At 52.9% G+C, this 21,287-nt stretch overlaps 1 protein-coding gene and 1 pseudogene across 1 annotated transcript; both read right to left on the reverse strand.

The window, feature by feature from the left end:
• Positions 1-1,281: 1,281 nt before the first annotated feature.
• DCLK3 (doublecortin like kinase 3) lies at positions 1,282-20,417 on the reverse strand. Its single transcript, XM_036266296.1, has 4 exons — positions 18,594-20,417; positions 3,771-3,903; positions 2,743-2,910; positions 1,282-1,532 (listed from the first exon to the last, which is right to left on the reverse strand). Exons 1-4 carry the CDS (start codon positions 20,400-20,402, stop codon positions 1,282-1,284), a joined length of 2,361 nt encoding a protein of 786 aa, XP_036122189.1. The 5' UTR covers positions 20,403-20,417.
• On the reverse strand, positions 5,180-5,280 carry LOC118633705 (annotated as a pseudogene).
• Positions 20,418-21,287: the final 870 nt, after the last annotated feature.

A 21,287-nucleotide genomic window follows, 5' to 3' on the forward strand; every position in this document is an offset into this window, starting at 1 on the left:
CCCATCCCCTTCAGTGTTGAAGCGGGATCTGGGCGGCACACTGAGTGCCCACGACAAGGGGTTTCTCCTCCATCTAGGCTCTAATCACCCCAACCCCTTCCCTGGGCTCCCCCAGGAGTGGCCGTCATTTCCGCAGTTAGTGTCTCTAATCTCTTCAGAGCCTCTTTGCACGAGTTCTCCAACGTCGAAACAACTCCTTCTCCTCCACTCCCCAGTGCTCCTGGCTGACCCACTCCGCCCCGCCCCCAGCCAGAGGACTTCAGCACCGCAGGGAAGGGAGGGGAGGGCTGAGAAACCCCCACTTCGTGACTGATCCTGTACCCTACTGACCAGGTTGCCTGTAACCCAGAAAGGTCAGCTAGGTAAATCACAGCATCATGTTTTGTTCTCGGCTCATGCACACTTCCCGAGTCATCTGGGGACACCAGCATTTCGGCACAGAAACCTGGACTGAAGTAACCAGGGAGCTGCCCTCTGTGCCCTCCGTGTGTCTGCCCTGCAGTGGGAACGGGCGTGAACACGGTGAGCTCCTGGGAGCCCGCGTGCAACCCCTTACTGCACGTCTGACACACGCAGACACTAAGCGGCTCCCCCGCGGTCTGAAGACCTTAAGGGGGCCGCAGCCTGGGTGCCTAACTTCAGGCAGAAGTCCCTCGGCTCGGGGACCACTGGCTGAGAAGCAGGGTGAATGGGCATCAAGAGGGCAAGAAGGAATCAATGATTTCGTCTTCCACTCTTCAGACGGCACCAATTCTGATTTTCAGCTACGACTCCAATGCTAGTGACTGAGACCAGCACATCCTCGATAAACAGACCTTGTGGTTCCTCCCGTGTCCATCACAACAGGTATGCGTGGCGGTACTGGCTTCGGGAGGCACAGGTTGCTATGGTTCCCTGGCTCTCCACCCGCACTAGGAAGCAATCAGAACAGGGCCACGTGCGTCATTCGGAGCGCGTTTTATTAACACACAGACTCTGATTCACGCGTTCGCCTCACGGGGGCGCTGAGACCCCGCGAAGCGCCACTCACAATGTATACCATGAACTGGATTACAAGAGGAAGCAAAACACATCATTACCGAAAAGTCCTCACTGATAACAAGTCTTTCCCTCCTCCCCCCCCCAAAAAAAACATGTATTAAAGGCTTCAAATATACACATCTAAAAATATGTTACAACATTTAACATTAAGACTCGAGTTTATTTTTTAAAATAGACTGAGCATCTCTCCTTCGCCTGATTCTCCAGTTGTGTGAAGAAGTCCTTTCCATTGTGTTTCTCCTAAACTTCTTCCCTGTGTCCTGGAGCAGACGGGGGCTGGAGGGGGGCCGGGGGCGGGGACTCGGGTGCCTGCTCTGCAGCCCGCGCGTGCTGGCCCTGGACGGGGCCCTCGCTGCCGGGGGACCCCTCCTGCAGGTTTGCGGCCCTGGCCTTCCCAGCAGTTTCAATCCAGGGGTGCTTAAGGACTTGGTGGGCCGTGTAGCGTTTTTTGGGGTCTACCACCAGCAACCGGCTCACCAGATCTTTGGCAGCTGTTGGAGGGAGAGAAGGAGAAAGTAAGACAGGAAATTCTTCCCGCGTGGCACCCGGTGCCCACCCAACCAGCATCGCCCCCTCGGGTCCTCAAAGGGCTCCAGGCGCAGGTTTAGACTGGGAATTCTCGGACTCTTGTGTACATGTGTGGACGCTGGACGCCCCGCCAACATGCCCACTCTCTCTCCACACCCCCGAGACGAAGTCCGTCCTCGGCCTCCCTGCAGCATTAGGAAAGGAGGCCGCACCAGCGTCAGAAGTGAGGCTGGGCCACTTGGGAAGGGAAGTCTGGGGTCCTGATGAAATGGTCTAGGAGGGAAGACCGGCCTCTGGGGACACCCCCGTGGCCCCACAGCCTCCTCACTCTGTGGAGAGGGGTGTAGCCAGAGCAGAGGCCACCATGCCCAGATGCAAGGGCAGGGCTGCAGAGGGTTTCTAAAATGACCTGTAATCTTTATGCTCTCGACCAGCTCCACACCCTCACTCCGCCTGCAGCAAACCACGCCTCTTGCTCCCGATTCAAGCGGGGAGATGACGCTTTTCCTGTCCCGCATCCCCGACCCCAGAGAAGAGGCAGAGGCTGGGGATGAGGGCAGTTCAGTCACTAATCTCAAGTGACAAGTCTGGGGGAAACTGGGGGGGGATTATCATTCCTATTCTACTTTTTAGGCTCAAGACTCAAAGTCCCCAATTATCTAGTTCTCCATCTCACAAGGGCAGCGAGTAGAACAGGCAAATCGGGAAAAACCAGGGAAAGATTCCATTTGAAAGGGTCGAAAAGGAGACCCTCGCGCCTTTGCATGCAGAGCCCCTGTCTGCCCTACAAGACCCCTGGTTTTTCTCAAGCAAAACAAGCATCTCTAGTCTATTCAACTCACAAATGTGTCTCTGTGCATGAGGTGGTTTTGATCTTTACAGATGAGGGCCATATGTTTTTGACATTCTTGTCCCTTCTGATATTCTGTATTTGCCTACAGAAGAGGCTCTGGTGACTCATCACATCTCAAAGCCGGTCGTGTTCTGAGGCACAGACTGACGGAGCGGGAAATGAAGGATGCAGCGCATGTCGACAGTCCACCTCCGTGCCGGGTGCAGGAGTGAGCCCCGCAGTCCTATCCCACACCTGACCTAGACCTGCTCACAGCCAGAACCCAGCATGGGCTCCGCTGCACACCCCCCATTCCCGAGCTTGAAAGCCCCAAGTCTCACCCTCAGAGATACTGTCCCAGTAAGGGGCCAGGAACTCGAAGTGGCCCTGCTGGATGATGCTGAAGAGCTCGTCCTGGTCCCGCTCCAGGCTGCGGAACGGCGGGAAGCCACACAGCAGGATGTAGAGGATCACGCCCGCGGCCCACAGGTCCACCTCCAGCCCGTAACCTGTGCAGCGGAGGCAGAGACACAGCGCCGCTGAGACCAGGCTGGATCCAAGGAGGGAGACAGTGCAGAACCACTGCTCTGGGTCACAGAGGACCTCGGCTCTCAGCAAGCAGAGCCACGTCCAAACACGTGACCGCCAACTCCTACAGCATGGGGTCCGCGCCAGGGTCACTCGAAGTGAGGACCTCAGACCACTGCCACTGGACTACTGGTCTGTGATGAAATAAGCCCAGAAATTATAAGTAGACATTTGGAAACTCTTATCTGACATGGCTGTGACGTCCAGGTGCACGATCAATGGATGCACAGTGAACAGGGGACAGGTTAGTTCGGGGCTGGGTAGCACACGGGGTGAGTCACGTGTGGCACGAGCTGTGATCCCGTCTCTGTAATGAGGGCAGCCCTGATCTGCACAAAGTTCTCACGCCTGACTCGAGGAGAACTGCTTCAAACATTTCCATGGCCCTGGCCGGTTTGGCTCAGTGGTTAGAGCGTCAGCCTGTGGTCCAGAGAGACCCGGGTTCGGTTCCCATAAAGGCATGTACCACAGCTGCAGTTTGTCCCCGGCCATGGTTGGGTCGTGCAGGTGGCAGCCACTCGATGTGTCCCTTTTGCATCGATGTTTCTCTCTCTCTCTCTTCCTCTCTCTCCCTCCCATTCTACCTGAACAAAAAATGGAAAAAATGTCCTCGGGTGAGGATAAAAAAAAAAAACATCTCCACGAACACCAAAGTGCCAGCTCAGCGCCACTCTGGGAGCTCTGACCGCTCCGCATCGGAAAGTGTGAACCGGAAATAGTGAACAATGAAACATCAGTGAGTGAGTGAGCACGAGTCCCCAGAGCAACACGTCACACTTACCTTTCTCGGAAAGAATCTCAGGTGCAACGTAAGTCGGGGTCCCACACACAGTGAACACTGGCCTCACCACGTGCTTTGCAAGGCCGAAGTCAGCCAGCTTCAAGGTCATAGATTTGTCCTCATTCCTCTGAACCTGTAAGAAACCAAAATCCCCAAACCACGAAAAGCAGGATGAGACCAAAGAAGGGAAACTAGTGAGACAACAAGCCCGACAGGTCAGGATCACAGACGCGGAACCGACACGCGCTCACACTGGAGCCCAACACTGATGAACCCGGTTCGATCTCGGTGACAGGCGCTCGCATTCTCAAGTGAAGCACTAATGAGCTAGCTATACGCCTCCTGCCACAGGTGGCTACTGAATTACAGTTCAGTTCCTCAGAGGCTCTACCCAACTTCCAGTGCTCCAGGGCCCTCGGTGACTAGCGGCTACCTTCCCAGACGGTGCAAATACAGAGCACTGCCACCACCAGGGGGTGCTGCGGGGCCGCAGACCTAGAACAAGGACCCATGCTACTTCAAGTACAGAGAGTTTCAGTGAGGACGAGAAAAGGCCTGTGGGCAATGCGAAGTCTGGGCAGGTGTGGGGGTGGGGGAGGAATTAGGATGAAGAAGTAGACAAAGAAGGGAGGGATGTTAAATACAGGTCCTAACTGGGGGGATGAAGGGAAAGGGGTGAGTTAAGAATCAAACAAACCAGGAGTCTTGCATTTCAGTTCCAAGATTACACCTGGATGGCCTTGGACAATTTCTTTACCAATCTGAGCCTCTATTTTCTCATTTGTTAAAAAAGGGGGTGTAGGGGGCACACTGACAATTTCCAGTAAATAGGAGTTCCATTGGATGTCTGTAATCTACTCTGCAAAGTGTTAGCCCTAGAGCAACCAACAGTCCCTGACTACCGGGGGCACAGAGGGGGTTCCCAGGATGTGGGACTTGATGTGGGACTTTCATTTTTTACTTATTTATTTTTTATCCTCACCCGAGGACTTTTTTTTTGCATTTATCTTCAGATAGAGCAGGAGGGAGAGAGGGAGGAAGAGAGAGAGAGAAACATGGATGTGAGAGAGACACATCGACTGGCCACCACCCACACGACCCCAACTGGGACCGGGGACAAACTACAACCAAGGTACCTGCCTTTAGTGGGAACCGAACCCGGGGACAAACTACAACCAAGGTACCTGCCTTTAGCGGGAACCGAACCCGGGTCTCTCTGCTCTGCAGGCCTACCGGCCAGGGCGAACTTTCATTTTTAAAACATCCATTTAAAACTTCCATTTTTACAACAGTCTAAGGTGGTCATCCTCGTTTACACATAATACATCTTTTAAAAAGTTAATGCTATTGAACTGAGACATCCTCTTACATATTGGAATTGATAAGCTGGGTTCTAATTCTTTTTTTTTTTAAACATGGAACGCTTCTTGCGTGTCAACCTTGCTCAGGGACCCTGCTGATCCTCTCTGTATCGTTCCAGTTTTAGTGTATGTGCTGCTGAAGCGAGCACTGGGTTCCAATGCTTAATATTTTTGCATGAAGGTGAAAGAAATTGTCTGGTTGTTCCTTTAGATCCCACTTCAACCGCATTTTAGGAAGGGTAGACTAGTCATATTTTCAAACAGAAAAGACAGCTACCCTCACTCTGAAGTGAACACAGAGAACTGACTGCTCTCCCATGTTCTCATCAAAACAGGTCCCACCCGACCAGTCTCCCCCCTTCCCATGAGCCCAGCTGGCTGGCTTTCTGATCTCTGGTCAACCCCTTCCCACTGCCAAGTTCATCTGCCCTGTCCTTCACCCTCAGGGTATCTGCATGCAAGACCATTGTTGGGAAAAACTGGATCTTAACCTAAAAGAAATAAATCTGAAGAGGTGAGCTTAGCAAGTATTTAGACTGCCAAGCAAAAATAATAAGGCTTAAGATCTATTTCACATAAAGAAATAAAGGAAACAATGACGGAGCAAACCTAGCGTATCTTACAGCAGGTAAAAGGCACATCGGTGCCCCTCTGGACCCTGCATAGCCTGAGGAATTTGTAGCAAAAGCTCTTTTTGTAACAACGTGGTAAAATTCACTGGCTCTGCCTCCTGCTGGTCCAGGTTTGCCTCGGGTACACCTGCCTTTGGCTCTCTTGGAGGCCTCCCCATCCCTTGCGAAGGAAACAGCTGGAATATTCGGTGTCATGTACCAGTGACAAGCACAGACTCAAATCCCACCTGTCGGGGTCCAGACTCCAGCTGGCCATTTACTGGGCAACTGGTCGAGTAACGCGCGCTGTGTACCTCCGTGCCCTCATCTGTAAAATGGGGTGTGAGCAACCTTATGGGACTAGGAGGAGGACTGAATGGACTAGTATTTGTAAGGTGCACTCCACAGTGCCTGGCACCTAAAAAGCACAACACAGTGTTTGTTAAGTAAACCACATTCTTTCACCCCAGAACAGTGCCCCTCCGAAGGCCAGCACAGGAAGCCGGGGTTGCTGCCTCCCTGCTGCACTTCCAGGAGCCCCTCATTCCAACCGGAGCCTCCTTATCAGGCAGGGCCCTGGTCATCGTCTGCGGTCAAAGCTCCGTCCCTTCCCCAGCTCTTACCTGACCGACCTCATCACAGACGCGGACGCTCAGACCAGCGGCGCCCGAGCAGGGAAAGCAGCCTGATGGCGAAGGTACTGGGCTGGGCCTGGAGGTTATCATCCACGGGAGAGACTCGTCTGGGCCACCAGAGCTACAGGAGAAATTCTCTACCTGTCTCCAGCCACGTGTTCTCACATCGCTAACAAAACTGGGCCGAGGTTCCCCCAGGTCCCACCTGCACTTGGGGTGCGGGGGACAGTGGGGAGCACTCTGGTTCCCCCTGTGCCCCATCACAGCCATGGGCACAGCCACACCCCAAAAGGCAGGGGAGCATCCACTCCCCATTCTCCCCACACGACTTGCTCCGGCTCCTGCCAGTGAGCTTACATCTCTGTAAGCGGAATATGTCTTAATTACTGAGTCTGAGGCACCTCGGCCAATCGAATCAATGTCTCCATGATTAACCCAACCAAAGGGAAAGTCGGAAAACAAAAATGCGATTCTGCCGCGGTGTGCGAGTGGAGGCGACCACGGCCTGAAAGCAGACAAGGGAGATGATTATTAGAATAATTTAATTAGAAAATCGAGTTTGGAAGAGAAGGACAAACAAACAAACAAAACCAACAGTGTGCTGCCTACAGTTTCCAGATGGGGCGTCTACATTAATAACATCTTCTGGGTGATCGTTGAAAAAATTGGTCCCTCACAAATATTTGCAAATATTTCCAAACAAATGATCAGCATTAGAAGCATTTGGCTGACTTGACGCACCAAAATAAACATGTACTCCTATGTGAAATAACAAAACTCCCCTCCTCACAGAAACCCCCCGATTCCAAAACCAGGCTCCACGGAGGTCCTGCAGTTTACGCGTGGTGGGGGCTGGGTTTTACTTTGAATATGTATTATGTTCAACGTCCAGATGCTGATGGATCCATTTTGCAAATCCCCAATTCCCCATTGTAGGGCCTTTCTAAAACAGTGTGCTGTTTCTTGCCTCTTCAGTTTAGCTCTTCTCTCTGAGTTTTGGGACCAAGGGCACCAGGGACAGACCGTGGGGGTGGCTAAGATGCACGGAGTTGTCTGCCCCGTCGGGAAAGTGGGTGGGTTTTCTATTCCTGCGCCTCCAGCGTGTGGCGTCAGGAGTTGGGTAACAGCCCTCAGTGCTGTCCACGTGCCCGGGCTCCGGGTACTCGCCACCTCCGCAGGCTCTGACTGTGCGTTTCGTCCCGTGCTGTTTTTTCAACAAGGACCTCACGTGCTCGACCGCAGGACAGTCAGAACCATTCCCATCTGAACCCTTGAAGCCAACGGAGTGACAGCCTCCTGGAATAATGCCTCCTCCCAGAACGGGTGGAACTTCTGAAACCATCCAGTTCACCACCCACACAGGAAACTGTGGAAAACAGCCTCCCCCCTGGACGACCGTTCGCCTCTGAGGGTCATCTCAAAGCTCTCCCAGCCGCCGGCCCACCCCTGTGCTGACTCAGAATTGTACCCCTACCCTCCCCCATTTCCAAATCTGCCCTCCGGGGTGGCAGTGAGTGAGGACACACCTCTTCCAAAGATGGGGAACGAGTGCCATGTCCCCCAGGTTGCCTACGGCTTCGCTGAGTTCACCCTGGGGATCCTCCAGCGGGTCTCGCAGGACCTGGTCTCCGTCCTGCGCAAGTGCAGCGCCTCAGCCCGCAGCAGCACCCGGAGCTCACGAGCGCTCTGGGGCTGCCCTCGGTGAACTGAACCAGGACCGCATCTCCACGAGACCCCAGGGCGAGGCAGTGAAGTTCTGGATCATCCCCACTCCAGCAAAGCCTCTTTCAACACAGAATGCCCAGAAGTGCCCGCGCACCAGCTGTGATTTGATCAAGGTGGTGGACCTCGGGCCCCTCAGCTGACCAGGCGCTGGGTGGCCATCAAGGCAGCCACGATCCCACTGAATATCCCATTTTGATGTCCCTTTCCCAGAAAGCATGCCAGCCCGAATTATGTTACTCTGACATATTAACCCTTTTGTCTGGAAGACACGAGAAACAGCAGACATGGGAAAGGGGCCCTGACCTCTTCCTCTCCACCTAAACCCGGATGTAACATTGCTGGTGAGGCAGGTGCCCGCCCTGCACCAGGAAGGGGAGATCACCCTAAACCACCAGAGACTTCTAGCAGCACTGAGACGCACGGAGAGAGGAAGCTGCATAACTAACGACTAAAACAACTCATCTTCTTCTGGTTTCTCCCTCGCAGCTAGCCCCCCCAGCTTGCCACCCCCAAAAGCCTAAGACCCTTTTACTTTGTTTTGTCACTTCTGAGAGTTTGTTTTTCTTTCCTAAGGTGCTATATGCACCCAGCCAGTGAGGCTCAGTGGTTGAGCATCGACCCAGGCACCAAGAGGTCGCCGGTTCAATTCCTGGTCAGGGCACATGCCCAGGTTGTAGGCCCAATCCCCAGTGGGGGGCATGCAGGATGCAGCTGGTCAATGTTCTCTCTCATCAGTGTTTCTCTCTCTCTCTCCCTCTCCCTTCCTCTGTCTCTAAAATCAATAAAGAAAAAATACTTTAAGAAGCTATATGTGCCCCAACTTCTAACCACCCCTTTGAGTTGCCACCACTGAGTTTTCGACTGCATGTATGCGCAGCATGTAAATAAACTGTTGTTTTCTTGTTAACCTGTCTTTTGTGGGTACAATTTCCAGGGCCCCAGTCCCAGAACCCAGGAGGGGAAAGGGGAAAGGTGTGTGTCGTGTGTGTGTGTGTGTGTGTGCGCGCGCCCCCCTCCCCTACACCTCCCGGGGCCAGGTTTGGTTGAGGGCCGCCCCTAGCCCCAGGGCACACGCCTGCCTTGCCTTCACCCATATCTCCGTTCCTCTAGTTTCTGGTCCCTGTAAACTCCCTGCTCAGGACCAGGGTCCTTCAGAGGCTGTTTTCAATGACCTCTAACTGAAAGGGTGCTAGAGACTAATTGGCACAGAACTGTCATGACCGGCAACCCATCTGCATCCATCACCCCGTTTCCAGCCACCAGAGTACCCTGCTTTGAATCCAGGTGGTCTTGATTATTTACACAGGAACCCAGGTAACATCTGGATCGTCGCACAGCTTCAAGAGGAGCCATTGTTTTCCCAACACTTAGCCTCCCTTCTCTCCTTCACTGGTACAGCACTGTACAGATCTTGTAGTTATCATCTCTGAACACAAGATGGCAGCAGAATACAGCCCAAACAGCAAGAGTCGCCCTAAGAAAGATTCTTTGATGTGGGTAAGGCTTATTTATTACTTGATCCTGCTTGGTTCTTCTGGCCTTTTCCTCCACGGCTCCATTTTCAACTGGCTATGAGGACCAAACTGATCTTAGAAACCAATTCACATCAAAAAGCCTGAAACCAATTTACATTTCTACAGCAAATACACTGTAATACAAACAATGACTGGAAAAATCAGTACAGACAAAATCTTCTCTGAGACCTGTCACATAACAGGCCTGTGACATGCCTTTGGAGTCTACATATCACGCCAGTTGTTTTTTTTAACATCTTATAATCACTCAACAAATATTATTTAGATGCCTACCATGTGCCAGGCACTGTCCTCGGTACAAAAAATAGATTAGTGAATGAAACAGATAAACTCCTTGATTTTATGAAACTCTCTTTCAAAAAATATGCAATTTCAGGTATGATAAGTGTTAAAAAAAATAAAATGTGGGATAAAGACTGTTGCCTAGATGGTATTCACTAACCACATTTGTTATTTCTTTTTAAATAATATGTAAAATTCAGGTCCTCAGACACCCAAGGTACATTTCAAATGTTCATAGAGCAAGTGGCTCCCGTACTGGGACCAAACTGATCTTAGAAACCAATAGATATAGGACAATATCCTCATCACAGAACATTCTACTGGACAGTGGCTGGGGATGGTATGTTGTTTACATGTTTTTATTGATTTTTTTAGGGAGAGAGCGATAGAAATATAGATGTGAGAAACATCGACTGGCTACCTCCTGCATGCTCCCTACTAGGGGTCAAGCCCACAACCTGGGCATGTGTCCTGACTGGGAATTGAACTGGGACGTCTCAGTCCAAGGGATGATGCACAATCCACTAAGCCACCAGCTGTGTGAGGGTGGGTGGGGGGAAGTATTTTAAATAGAATAGTTAAAGTATTTGCTGAGAAAGTAACATTTGAAAAAAATCAGGGGTGAGCCATATTAAAATCTGAGCAGCGAGCTTTTCAGGTGAAGGAAATAGAAGTGCCAAGGTCCAGGGGCATGTGTGGCCTGAGGAGGAACAGCAAATGGGGCAGCGTGGAATGAGTGAGGGGTGGTTGGAGTGGGACTTGGAGAAGAAGGCAGAGGCCACATCATGCAGGACTCCTGGGCCATGGAAATGAACTTGGCCTCTATTCTAAGTGTAACAGGAAACCAATGACAGCTCTGGACAGAGGACTCGCAGGTTCTGACTGACAGCTGGAGACGGGCACTCAGGCTTCAGATGAAGAGGAAGGACCTGCGAGGTGGTGACTGCCACAGTCTTGGCAGGAGGGGACAGTGGCTTGGTGCTGGGCAGTGCAGTGCAGGTGTGAAGAAGTGTCGCTCTAAGGGTAAAGACCAGACTCGAGAACGGATTGAATGTGAGGATGAGGAAAGAGAAGACTCGAGGGTGACTGGGGTTCCTGACCCTCCGAGCCCCTGGGTCAGTGGTGACCCTGCCTTTCTGGTGGACAAGGGTGGTTTCGGTGCAGTGTGGGGACAAGAGCCTGGCTGGAGCTCAAGACAGAATGACACGTGGAAAACTGCAAAGGGTGAATAGAGACACCTCTTTCAGGCGTGTGTGTGTGCGTGCGCGTGTGTGCGTGCATGTGTGCATGCATGTGTCTGTGCATGTGTGCGCGCGCGTGTGTGCATGTATGTGTGTGTGCATGTACGCGTGTGGAGATCATAAAAATGAGGCCGTCCCTGAAGGGGCATGTGGAGAAAACAGGGTTTGCTTTTGCTTTAAGTTGGGGATAGTACGGTCTGTGTATATGATGACGGACCAGGAGGAAGGAAAAGCTTTGGAGAGACGCCTTGTCCCATCGGATAGGAGGTCAACAGACCTTTCTGTGGAGTCAGGGGCTAGGAAAGATCCAAGAGAACCAGCCAGATACCTCTTATCCCCGGTCTCCTGAAGACTGCCATCTCCCAGGTTCACCCTCCAAGCAGTCCCCCAGAACCCCTGAAAGCACCCCTATGGCCCCAAATGGAGATAAGGAGAGGAGTGAGGGAGGAGGTGGCAGGCCACCCCAGAAATGGCCCAAGGCCTGAGCAGAAGCCTGCTGGCCCCAAGTCATCCCCACGCTGACAGGCTGAGGGAACCCAGGCGAGGCTCCGTGTGGGCAGAGTCGTCGCCTCCCCTCCCACTCCACGAGGTCCACTGTCCTCAGTGACCTTGAGAAACAGCTGGCAGGCAATTCGACTTCTGTCCCCAACCTTCAGGGAGGAGGCACCAAAAGGCCTGGCCACTGGCTAGAGCCCCCACGAGAAAACACAAATGAACATCTCAGAAGTGTCCTATCTTGGAAAATATGTGTCTGAAAGTGTCCTGTGCCTCACCCACTGTACCTGGTAGAAGGGTCAAGATAAGCCTAAAATACAGGCCGAAGTATAAGCCCTGGGGCAGAAAAATGCCTCGGCCACAGAACCGTACTAACCACCGGGCCGCCTGAGACCTAAACAAACAATCGAAGCACCTCCCCGACTGGCTGGCAGACAAAGGTAAACAGGCAACAAGTCCACCATCGGGCCCACACACCCCTCGGCCATCACCTCCCTGCCCAGCCCGCCCTGAGGACACAGGAGTCTGTACCACCTCGGAGACAGACAAGCAGACGGGCTCGCGCCCGACGCCAAGCACAGCGGTTCTCAGGCTCACTTCGACTTGCAGGGAAGTCACTGATGGTGCCTTCCCACGACTTCCTTCCTTGCCCGCAGAACCCAGATTCTACCCAGCCCTCAGCAGCCATGCAGCACGGAAGGTGGGCCCAGCCACAGCAGAAACTCCTGCCTTTTATATGAATGGGACAAGGTGATGCTTGAAGTATGGGAGACATTTTGGGGTCATGAGGGAAACTGCAAAAACTGTCTTGACATCTTTGACCTGCTCGATTGACCACCCCCGGAATGGCCCGTCTCCAGGCTGCTTGTCCCATGAGATCACTAGACGTCGTACTGTTTGGGCCCTTGCTCCTCAAAGTGTGCTCTGCAGACCGTCGGCGCCAGCTGGGGGCTTGTCAGCAATGCTGCATCGCAGGCCCCTTGCAGACCTCCTGATTGGCATCCCGGTGACTCCGTGTACAGGGCAGTCTGAGCAGTGCCGGTTTCTCCCGCCTGATTTAGTCGGGCAGTGCTCCTGCAGCTGGAAGGGGCAAGGGGATCCTCTGCCCGTCCCTGTCCCCTTCTCAGCCCTCACCTCATCCTGCTCCCTTGGATACAGACACAGGTGACGGCCTCATACCTTACGGCCCTGCTCCCGGCTCACTGCTGGGAAAGACAATGAGCCTGCACAGGACACCAAGCCCTTAACAGCACGTCCACGTCCACGCAGAAGTCCGTCAGAAGGCTCCGTCGGAACCTGCAATCAACTTGGTGAGGGTTGATGTATAAACAGTGGAAGAAGTGAGGGCCCCAGCTGAGTTCCCCTCTGTTTCTCTGCTCACTCTCTCTACTCTGCTTCAGTCTCCCCTTCTTCCTCCCCTCACCCTGACCGAACCCCTAACATACACGACGTCGGGAAGAAGTCGAAACAGAACCAGGGGGTTTCGTGTTAATGCAATTAGACAACTAGACCTAAGGCCTTGGAAACTTGTTGAAGAGATTTACTGAGTTGCTTCCTCAAACGAAGGGCATTTTGAAAATAAAGAGTTTGAAGAAACGTAAACATAGACCTTCAAATGGCTCACCGGAAGGAAATCACCCTCTTGGGAAGGTGACCAAGGTATTTAGAGATCAAGAGATTGCTATTTACCTTTACAATGAGCTGAACGGCAGGGCTCCTTGGGGAAATGAAGACACAGTTTTAGAAGATATTCAACAAGGTTGGTAAGTATGAATCATGCCTTACAGTCATCTTTGTTGTGATCATTGACTGCAGAGAGTAAATTATCAGACATATCGGAGGTGACTATTCCCAAAGAAACTGACAGGAAAGAAAACCTCAGTTATGGAGATGACCCGGTATCCAGAATTTCGAAGACATGAAGAAATTTCCCGACACTTCTGGCTATGTGGACAATACTCGGGTTCACTGATTATACAGGTACTTTTTCTTTCCCCAGAAACAGCTAACTTGGCTTCTGGGGCCACTCTCTCCGATGTAACCCTGAAGTCCTCACTGTGACGTTTCCTGACAGAACTCAGCCTGACATTGTCCAGATGAGTTCTGTCTCATGAACCTGTCCCTTGGCTGACCTGATCACTATCGCTCTAAAGGCCACAACATGTTCTTTTCTTAGTGATTCTGTGTTATTGGTGAAATGCATGTTTCTTGATTTTATGAAGTGTACCTTAATGAGTTAGGCTTCATAGTTGTCACCAATTTTTTAACGAATGTCACGGGCATGTAAACGCATGTGTGCGTGCGTGGACCGTGGGGGACGTGGACACCTGTCTCAGAAGCTAAGGGAAAGAGACGGGAAGTGGAGCTGGTAGGAAGGAAGCCACGCTGACCACGGAGGACCACGCACCGCAGAACCGCAGACGAACGCAGCCCCGACCAGAGTCCTCCTTGTACATCCAAGCAGAACTGGAACTCAAACTTACGGGATTAAAATGAACACGATGAATGAACAACTGTATTTCAGAGAAAGGATGGGCAAGGGGTGTGCTTGGCCATGTTCTATTCTTCTAGGTTCTCCTTGCCACCTTGGGGACATTGGTCACTGCCCTGCCCTAGTCACATTCAGCAGTTAAAAATCTAGAAAAGTCTGTTCCTTCCTCCAACCAACCAGAGGGCCGAAGAGGGTACAACCTGTGTCCCTGACCAAGCTGTGACCTGTGTCCACACTCCCCACCACCATGTGGCCTGGGTTCCGGGGGTCTCTGCTGCAAGCCCTCCTGAGCTGCGGTGCCTGCCCACGTCTCATTCCTGTCCGCCCTGTCGCCAGAGTGGGAACATGTCCCTCACAGTCCCTTATTCTGGGACAGATTTTCTCAAATGACCTTGCTCCTGTGTGGCATCTCTTCCGTCTCTCTCCGCCCCATAACTCACTGAGCTTTCTTTGCTGTCTGGAGTACCTTGGGTTTTTGGCCAATAAATAACCTGGCCCGTGCACTTCCCATCCTGTGTGGGCTGGGCGGGTCATCAGCTGTCCGGCTCCTGTCTGCTTCCTCCCTCCTCCCAGGGCCCAGTCAACAGCGCAGCACACCCCACCCCCACCGAGGAGCACACGCTGGCAGAGAAGTAATTAACACGGACATTTCTGCAAGCTGGAAATTCTCATAATTAAAACTTATTTTGCAAGATCTCAGGAGTCCAGATGACCCGAAGGGAGAAGGAGGGCTAGCGTCTTATCAGGAAATGCAATCTGTAGAAATAAATCCAGTAATACAGACCTACAATTTTAATCCAGGGCCCAATTATCAGATACAAATGTTTTTTATTAAAACAGCCTAATAAGCTTGCTGTGGTCATGAAGAGCTCTTAGTACATTCAGAAAGTCTCTAAGAGCAGCAACAACTGCAATCAGCCATGTAATCAAGAGTTAGTTCTCACGTAATCATTTCCCCAAGCTCAGCAAATACAGACCTTCACAAAGACAGTAACCATCTATTCAAGGAAGAAACAAGTACTCTGATAATACAAAGCTCAACCCCAGTGCAGAACACTAAATTAGAGCATATTAACTGACGGACAGTCGTCACCATGGTGATATGTACGAAGATTAAACCTTAGACGACCTAGCGAGTTTTCAATATCATTATCATTATCAGCAAAATAGGGAAGACAGCTTTCTAAACCCAGACAATGAGCCCGTTGTTAAATCCAACACCATCCAGATCTTTCTAGAAAACTGAAACGCGCTGACATTAGGTAGCACTTAGACTTCTGATATAATAATATGTTGAACTTTACTGACCCAGGAAAAGGACGAATAGTTCATAAATGTGACGGGTCTATTCATTTTGATAAATGCTGGCAAAATTATCCACAGGGGAGAAAAGACTTTTACCTAGTCCACATAAACACCTCGTGTATTCAGACTGAAAAATTATAGCTACTCTGCCATTTTGCCTCTGTCTCTCTTAGAACACATACACACATACAACATACACACACACATATAATATGACACAGAAACACGCTTCCCTGCCCTTCAGGGCACTAAAAACACATATTTACTGACACCGAAACCCACGAAGAGCTGCCCAGTGGCTTCTCCGAGGCAGTCAGCTTGTCCACACGAAACGCACACCTTGCGGTTCGCTACTTCCCGGAGGGAACTTCTCCCCAGTCTGACCCGTGGCTGACTTTGTCTGTTTTAAACATCGCGGACAAGTCAGTCCCTTAGCCCACGGGAGGGTCCCCATTGCTCAGGAGAGGGGTCAGCTCCACAGACTGGCTCCAGGACCTTGTTGGAAAAGGGCGAGCTCAGAGGACCGTCCCCAGCAGAAAGCGATCCTGCAGGGTGCACGATGTCATTCCACACCCTGGGCAGCTGTGCAGCTGTGACCACGTTTTAGGAGGCGCACGCCCGCCGTGTCGGCTCACGAGACCAGCCTGCGCCTCTAGGCAGACCGTCTCCTGCTGAGACAGTTGGGGGGACGTCACTGAGAACCCGCTCTGTTGCCATTCCCAGTGGCTGTGATAAGCGACGGACAGCACATCACATGGACATTACTTAGGCTCAGACCCAGAAGACAGAAACAAAAAGCAAGAGGAGGACACGCAGCTCATTAAAAACGACATATTTCAAAGAAGAGTTATTTGATGGTAATGCAGACGACTGAGGCAACCCAAGTCCTGAGATTCCACGAACTTGGGCCAAAAGAAAAAAAAAAAAAGTAATTATCACTTCACCAGATAATTAGCTTGACTCACTCATCGTCTCATTCTCCTTGCGGGAGCAGTTTACGAACAGAGGGGTGCATGGGGATAATGTTTCCCGGCTAGGTCCACAGCCATGGAAACGAAAGGAAACAGACTGAATCCCCCACCGAAGAAGAAAGAGGTGTCCCACCGAGATCACTGTCTCCATTCGCTGTCACTTTATCTACGGCGACCTGGCTTCAAGGGCTTAGTCATGACCCCCACCTTCGTATCAGCTGGGTTCTGCTGTGATAACAATGATGGCAGCCGCCTCTGATGGGAAGCTGGCTACTCCCGGGAGCACGACCTGTCTGCGCTCATTCACGCATCCAGCTAACATCTAATGAACATCCGCCGTGTGACAGAACTGTTCCAGGTTTCGGGGTACGATCTGAATAACACAAAGCTCCTACTGTCCCAGAACTTTCTTCCCAACAAGAGGAGAAGGAAAACAGAAGACGGAATAGAGGCTGCATCCGCGGGTGACCAGGGCTGTGAAGAAGAAAGTGGGCGGAGGGAGCGGGAGGGTGACTCTGTAAGTACGCCATCCTCGCAAGACCACCAGGAACACACTTGGGGCTCAGGAACACACCAGGCTTACCGACTCATTTGCAACAAGGGAAGACACACACCGTTGGGAAGAGGGTGTTAAGGAAATTATTGTAAGAATTGGGCTATTCGATGATTTGGGGAAGGGTTCAAAAAAGCAGGATTTTGCTCTGAATCAAATGCTGTCAGGATAAGAGAGTAATTCTGTGACTGGGCATCTCAGTGACTCTTGTCTAGAAGTAAGGTGTCCCTCCTGGCAGCCCGAGGGGGAGATGTGGCCATGTGTGTGGTTTGGACCACCTTTTTTCTATCTTGCACTTGTCCCGATCCATCATGGTCAGAGTGCCCGTCAGATGTTGTTCTGTGGAACAGCTCACGTCGGACAGGAGAGCACCACAGCTCAGGGAATGCCAGGCCGGCTCCCAGCCTTCAGGGCTGCTTCTCTGCTTCCTGTGCTCCGTCCTCATTCTACCTTCCAAGACAGGTACTGCTATCATGTCCCTTTGACAGATGAGAAACTCAGCCCAGAGAGGTAAAAGCCTTACCCTAGAGCAGGCAACGAAGAAAGCCAGGGTTCAAAGTAGGTTATCTGATTAAACCTATATCATTTTATTATCCAATGTCACCCCAATGAATTCAATTTTTAAAAAAAAACAATAAAGTAGCCCTGGCCGGTTTGGCTCAGCAGTTAGAGCGTCGGCCTGCAGTCCAGAGAGACCCAGGTTCGGTTCCCGCTAAGGGCATGTACCTCGGTTGCAGTTTGTCCCCGGCCCTGGTTGGTCGTGCAGATGGCAGCCACTAGATGTGTCCCTTTCACGTCAATGTTTTTTTTCTCTCTCTCCCTCCTGCTCTGTCTGAATAAAAAATGGGAAAATGTCCTCGGGTGAGGATAAAAAAAAAAATAGTGGCCCTGGACAGTTTGCTCAGTGGTTAGAGCATCAGCCTGTGTACCAAAGGGTCACAGGTTCAATTCCTGGTCAAGAGTATGTGCCTGGACTACAAGGTCCATCCCTGGCCCCCAGTGGGCATGTGCAGGAGGCAACCAATTGATGTGTCTCTCTCGCATAGATGTTTCTCTCTCCTCGCTCTCCCTCCCTCCCTTCCTTCCACTCTCTCTAAAAAATTAAAAATCGATGGAAAAAATATCCCTGGGTGAGGATTAACCAAAAAAAAAGTTATCTTCAAACAGTCGGGGGTGATTTCAGTGGGAGAGTGGACACAAAGCCTGCAGGGGAAATTGCTGCTACCAGAAGACACCTCGACACCTAGGCCAGAGTTTCTGCACCTGCTCAAGAAATGAGTCCACCTGGTCAATGTCGAGGTGACGGTATTCTTCTCCCAGGGATGCGGAAACACACTCCATTTTATTTAAATCGGAAGGTTCCTTTTTCAATAATCTCCTCAAAAACCAATGTATGTCAGCAACTTATGAACGACAACCAAAGTTTGTGGGTTTTTTTTGGTACGTGCCCCTAGAGGGAACCGAACCCGGGACTCTCTGGTCCGCAGGCCGATGGCTGAGCCAAACCAGCCAGGACAACCACCAAAGTTTTAAGTACCGGGACAAGTAGGTTAAAACAGCATAGAGGTGCTGCCCGGCCTGGAAAGGAGACAGCAGGAGGCGGCGCGGTCGGGCTTACCAGCAGGTTCTCCGGCTTGAGGTCCCGGTGGACGATGCTCTTGTCGTGCATGTGGACGAGAGCCTTGCACAGGTCCGTGAGCATGCGGGCCGCGTCCCGCTCTGGGAACTTCACGTGCTCTATGATGGCATCGAACAGGTCCCCGCCCTGCACGTACTCCATGATCAGGTAGATTTCCGAGTCCGTTTCGTACACTTCGTGCAGCTTCACGATGTTGGGATGAGAAAGGCTCTGGATGATTAAGATCTCACTGTCAACCATGTCCTCCTTGCCCTTGAGCTTGGACTTGGCGATGACCTTCATGGCGTAGGCCTGCCGGGTCTCCCGGTGCCAGCACTCCTTCACGATGGCGAAGTTCCCGTCCCCGATGACCCGGCCGGTGTCGTACCGCTTCTCCACGCTGGCTGAGATGATGCCGGCGGGCCGCCGCTTCCCGCCGCCAGGCTTCTCTGGCTTGCTTTCCCCGGTCCTCATCTTGGGCTCCTTTTCCACCCTGGTGGGCTGGTCCTCTCTGGGAAGCATCTTTCTCCCACCGGATGCACATGGCCTCTTCTCCTTCTCTGCCTCCAGCTCTTCCCCGCGGGCCCTGGGCAGCTTCTCCGAGTCGGCCGGGTTCTCCCTGGGGAACCAGCCCCCAGCCTTGCTCCTGGGGTCTTTCTTCCCGTCCCTCGGCCCCTCCTCTCTGACGGGCTGAGCTTCCATGACGTCCTTCTTAGTCTTAGCTGCTCCTTGTGGCTGACCTTCCTGACCTGCGGGGTCTCTGTCCTCTTTCTTGTCCGTGCCCTTGCTGGGTCTCTTCAGCTCCTGAGCGGGGTTCCTGGGACTGCTCCGAAGGCCATCACCCTTGCCCCCTTCCTCCCCAGCCGGAGGGTGGGCCTCGGGGGACCTCCTGCAGCTCCTGGTCCTCGCCAGCTTCTCCCTGTCGTACCGCTGGCACGTGCCCATGTGCAGCTCGCGGGTCCCCAGGGACAGCGGCTCCCTCTGCAGGCCCTCCCGGAGCTCCCTCTCCCTCTGACACTTCTCACACCTGATCAGGTCCCCTGAGGTCCTCTCGGTCGCCACCCCCAGGTGCTTGTCTCCGCTGGCATGCCTCTCGAACGCGGCTTCCCCGGGCAGCCGGCTACCGGGCTCGGGCTCCCGCTTCCCCCTCACCCACGTCTGGCCCCTCACCCTGTCCTCCTGCGCCGGCTCCACAGGGGCCTTCCCCTGACGTCCGAGGGCTGCCTGGGACCCAGCAGCCTCACTGCAGGTCTTGGCCATCTCGGTGTCCCCACAGTGGTGGCCCCCTTTCGGAGCCTTGCTGTAAAGCCTGCTTCTCAGCCTCGGAGAAGGGACCCTGTTGTGCTGGGTCAGCGTCAGGGCCCGGGCTTTGGTGGGGTACAGTTCTTCCATGGCCACCTGAATGTTCTTCAAGGTCAACGGCTCCTTGCCCGTGGCTATGAAAGCGTCCCCTTCCCGGAAGAAGTCAGAGACACTCCGGACTTCCCTGCCCTTGAGGTTGAAGAGTTTCCTCACGCGGTCGTTCTTCCACCTGGGGAAGCCCAAGGCCTCCGAGATGTCCGCTAAGAGCTGCTCGAAGGTCTGCACCGAGCGCCGATTGAGGAGCAGGGTGATCTTCCGCAGGGGGTGCGCCCCCGGCTTCACCACGGTCACCACCCTGGGCTTCAGGACACCGCTGTCAGCATGGGCGCAGTGGAGGCCGTTCCGGGGGCTGAGCTCGGGCACCGCGGCGCCGCAGGGGCCCGGGAACGGTCTCTCCAGGTGTCCTCGGCCAGCGGGCAGCCAGGCGCCCTGCAGCTTCCGCTCCATGATTCTCGAGCTGAGATACTTCAGTGGATGGTCACACAGGCCGCGATGTCCTGCAAGAGGGAAATGACAGTGCGGTGTTAGTCAACGTGAGTTCAAAGAGCCCTCTGGCCTGCAGCACAACTCTACCGAAGGTGACTGATTCCGTTAGCGTTTATAAGGGTGATCTTTGAGGATCTGCTTGAAGGGATGGAGCCCTTACACTTCAGGCCTAACCCAGTCCCCTCTGTGAGAGACCATGGCGAGAATGCAGTCTGTGCTGGGCCTGAGGGGGCCCCCCTAGGCCTCCCAGGGACCCCCAGGCTGGGCCACACATCAGGAGCCCATTCTAGCAAAGCCTGGCCCCGAGAACCCAGCGCCTCCTGCCCTAAAGTGAGGTGGCCTTCAAGAATCTACAACTGAGATCAAAGGCCCAGGGTTTGCTGCCCAGGAAATACCAACGAGAGGTCAGAACACTCTGGAACTTTAAAGAACCCTCATCTCATCCACCTCAGGTTTTCTCAGCCTGACGTTCGCCCCACTCCAGGCGAGGCAATCTGTGACGAGGTCATGGTCCCAGCGTGTGAGACGGGCCTGGCTTGGCATCCTGGCGCGGCCGCCGACTTCTCGTGTGAACCTGGCACAGTGCTCACACCTGCCTTTTCGTCTATGAAGTAGGGGGGCTAACACTCTCCCCCCGGGGCTTTTGTGAAGAGCAAATGAGAAAACAGTTACAATGTGCTTAGGGCACCTGACACCCCGGCACAGTAATCGCCAGTTACCAATCCTGTCCGCACGACCTTAACGCCCTCTTGCAGGAGCGTTTCATTCTGGTGGTGGTGCGCCCTGTTGATGCGGTAGAACCGCACCGTGCACAGCCTCACCTGGCCTCTCAGCCCTCGCTGAGAA

Source organism: Molossus molossus, unplaced genomic scaffold, assembly GCF_014108415.1.
Source record: "Molossus molossus isolate mMolMol1 unplaced genomic scaffold, mMolMol1.p scaffold_m16_p_18, whole genome shotgun sequence".
In the NCBI taxonomy this organism is placed as follows: Eukaryota; Metazoa; Chordata; class Mammalia; order Chiroptera; family Molossidae; genus Molossus; species Molossus molossus.

Coding starts and splice junctions, on each gene's coding strand:
- DCLK3 (XM_036266296.1), bottom strand. CDS start 20,402: ATGGAGCGGAAGCTGCAGGGCGCCTGGCTGCCCGCTGGCCGAGGACAC. Junction 3,904..18,593: donor TCAAGCCGGAGAACCTGCTG/GTAAGCCCGACC, acceptor GGTTTCTTACAG/GTTCAGAGGAATGAGGACAA. Junction 2,911..3,770: donor TGAGATTCTTTCCGAGAAAG/GTAAGTGTGACG, acceptor TCCGCTGCACAG/GTTACGGGCTGGAGGTGGAC.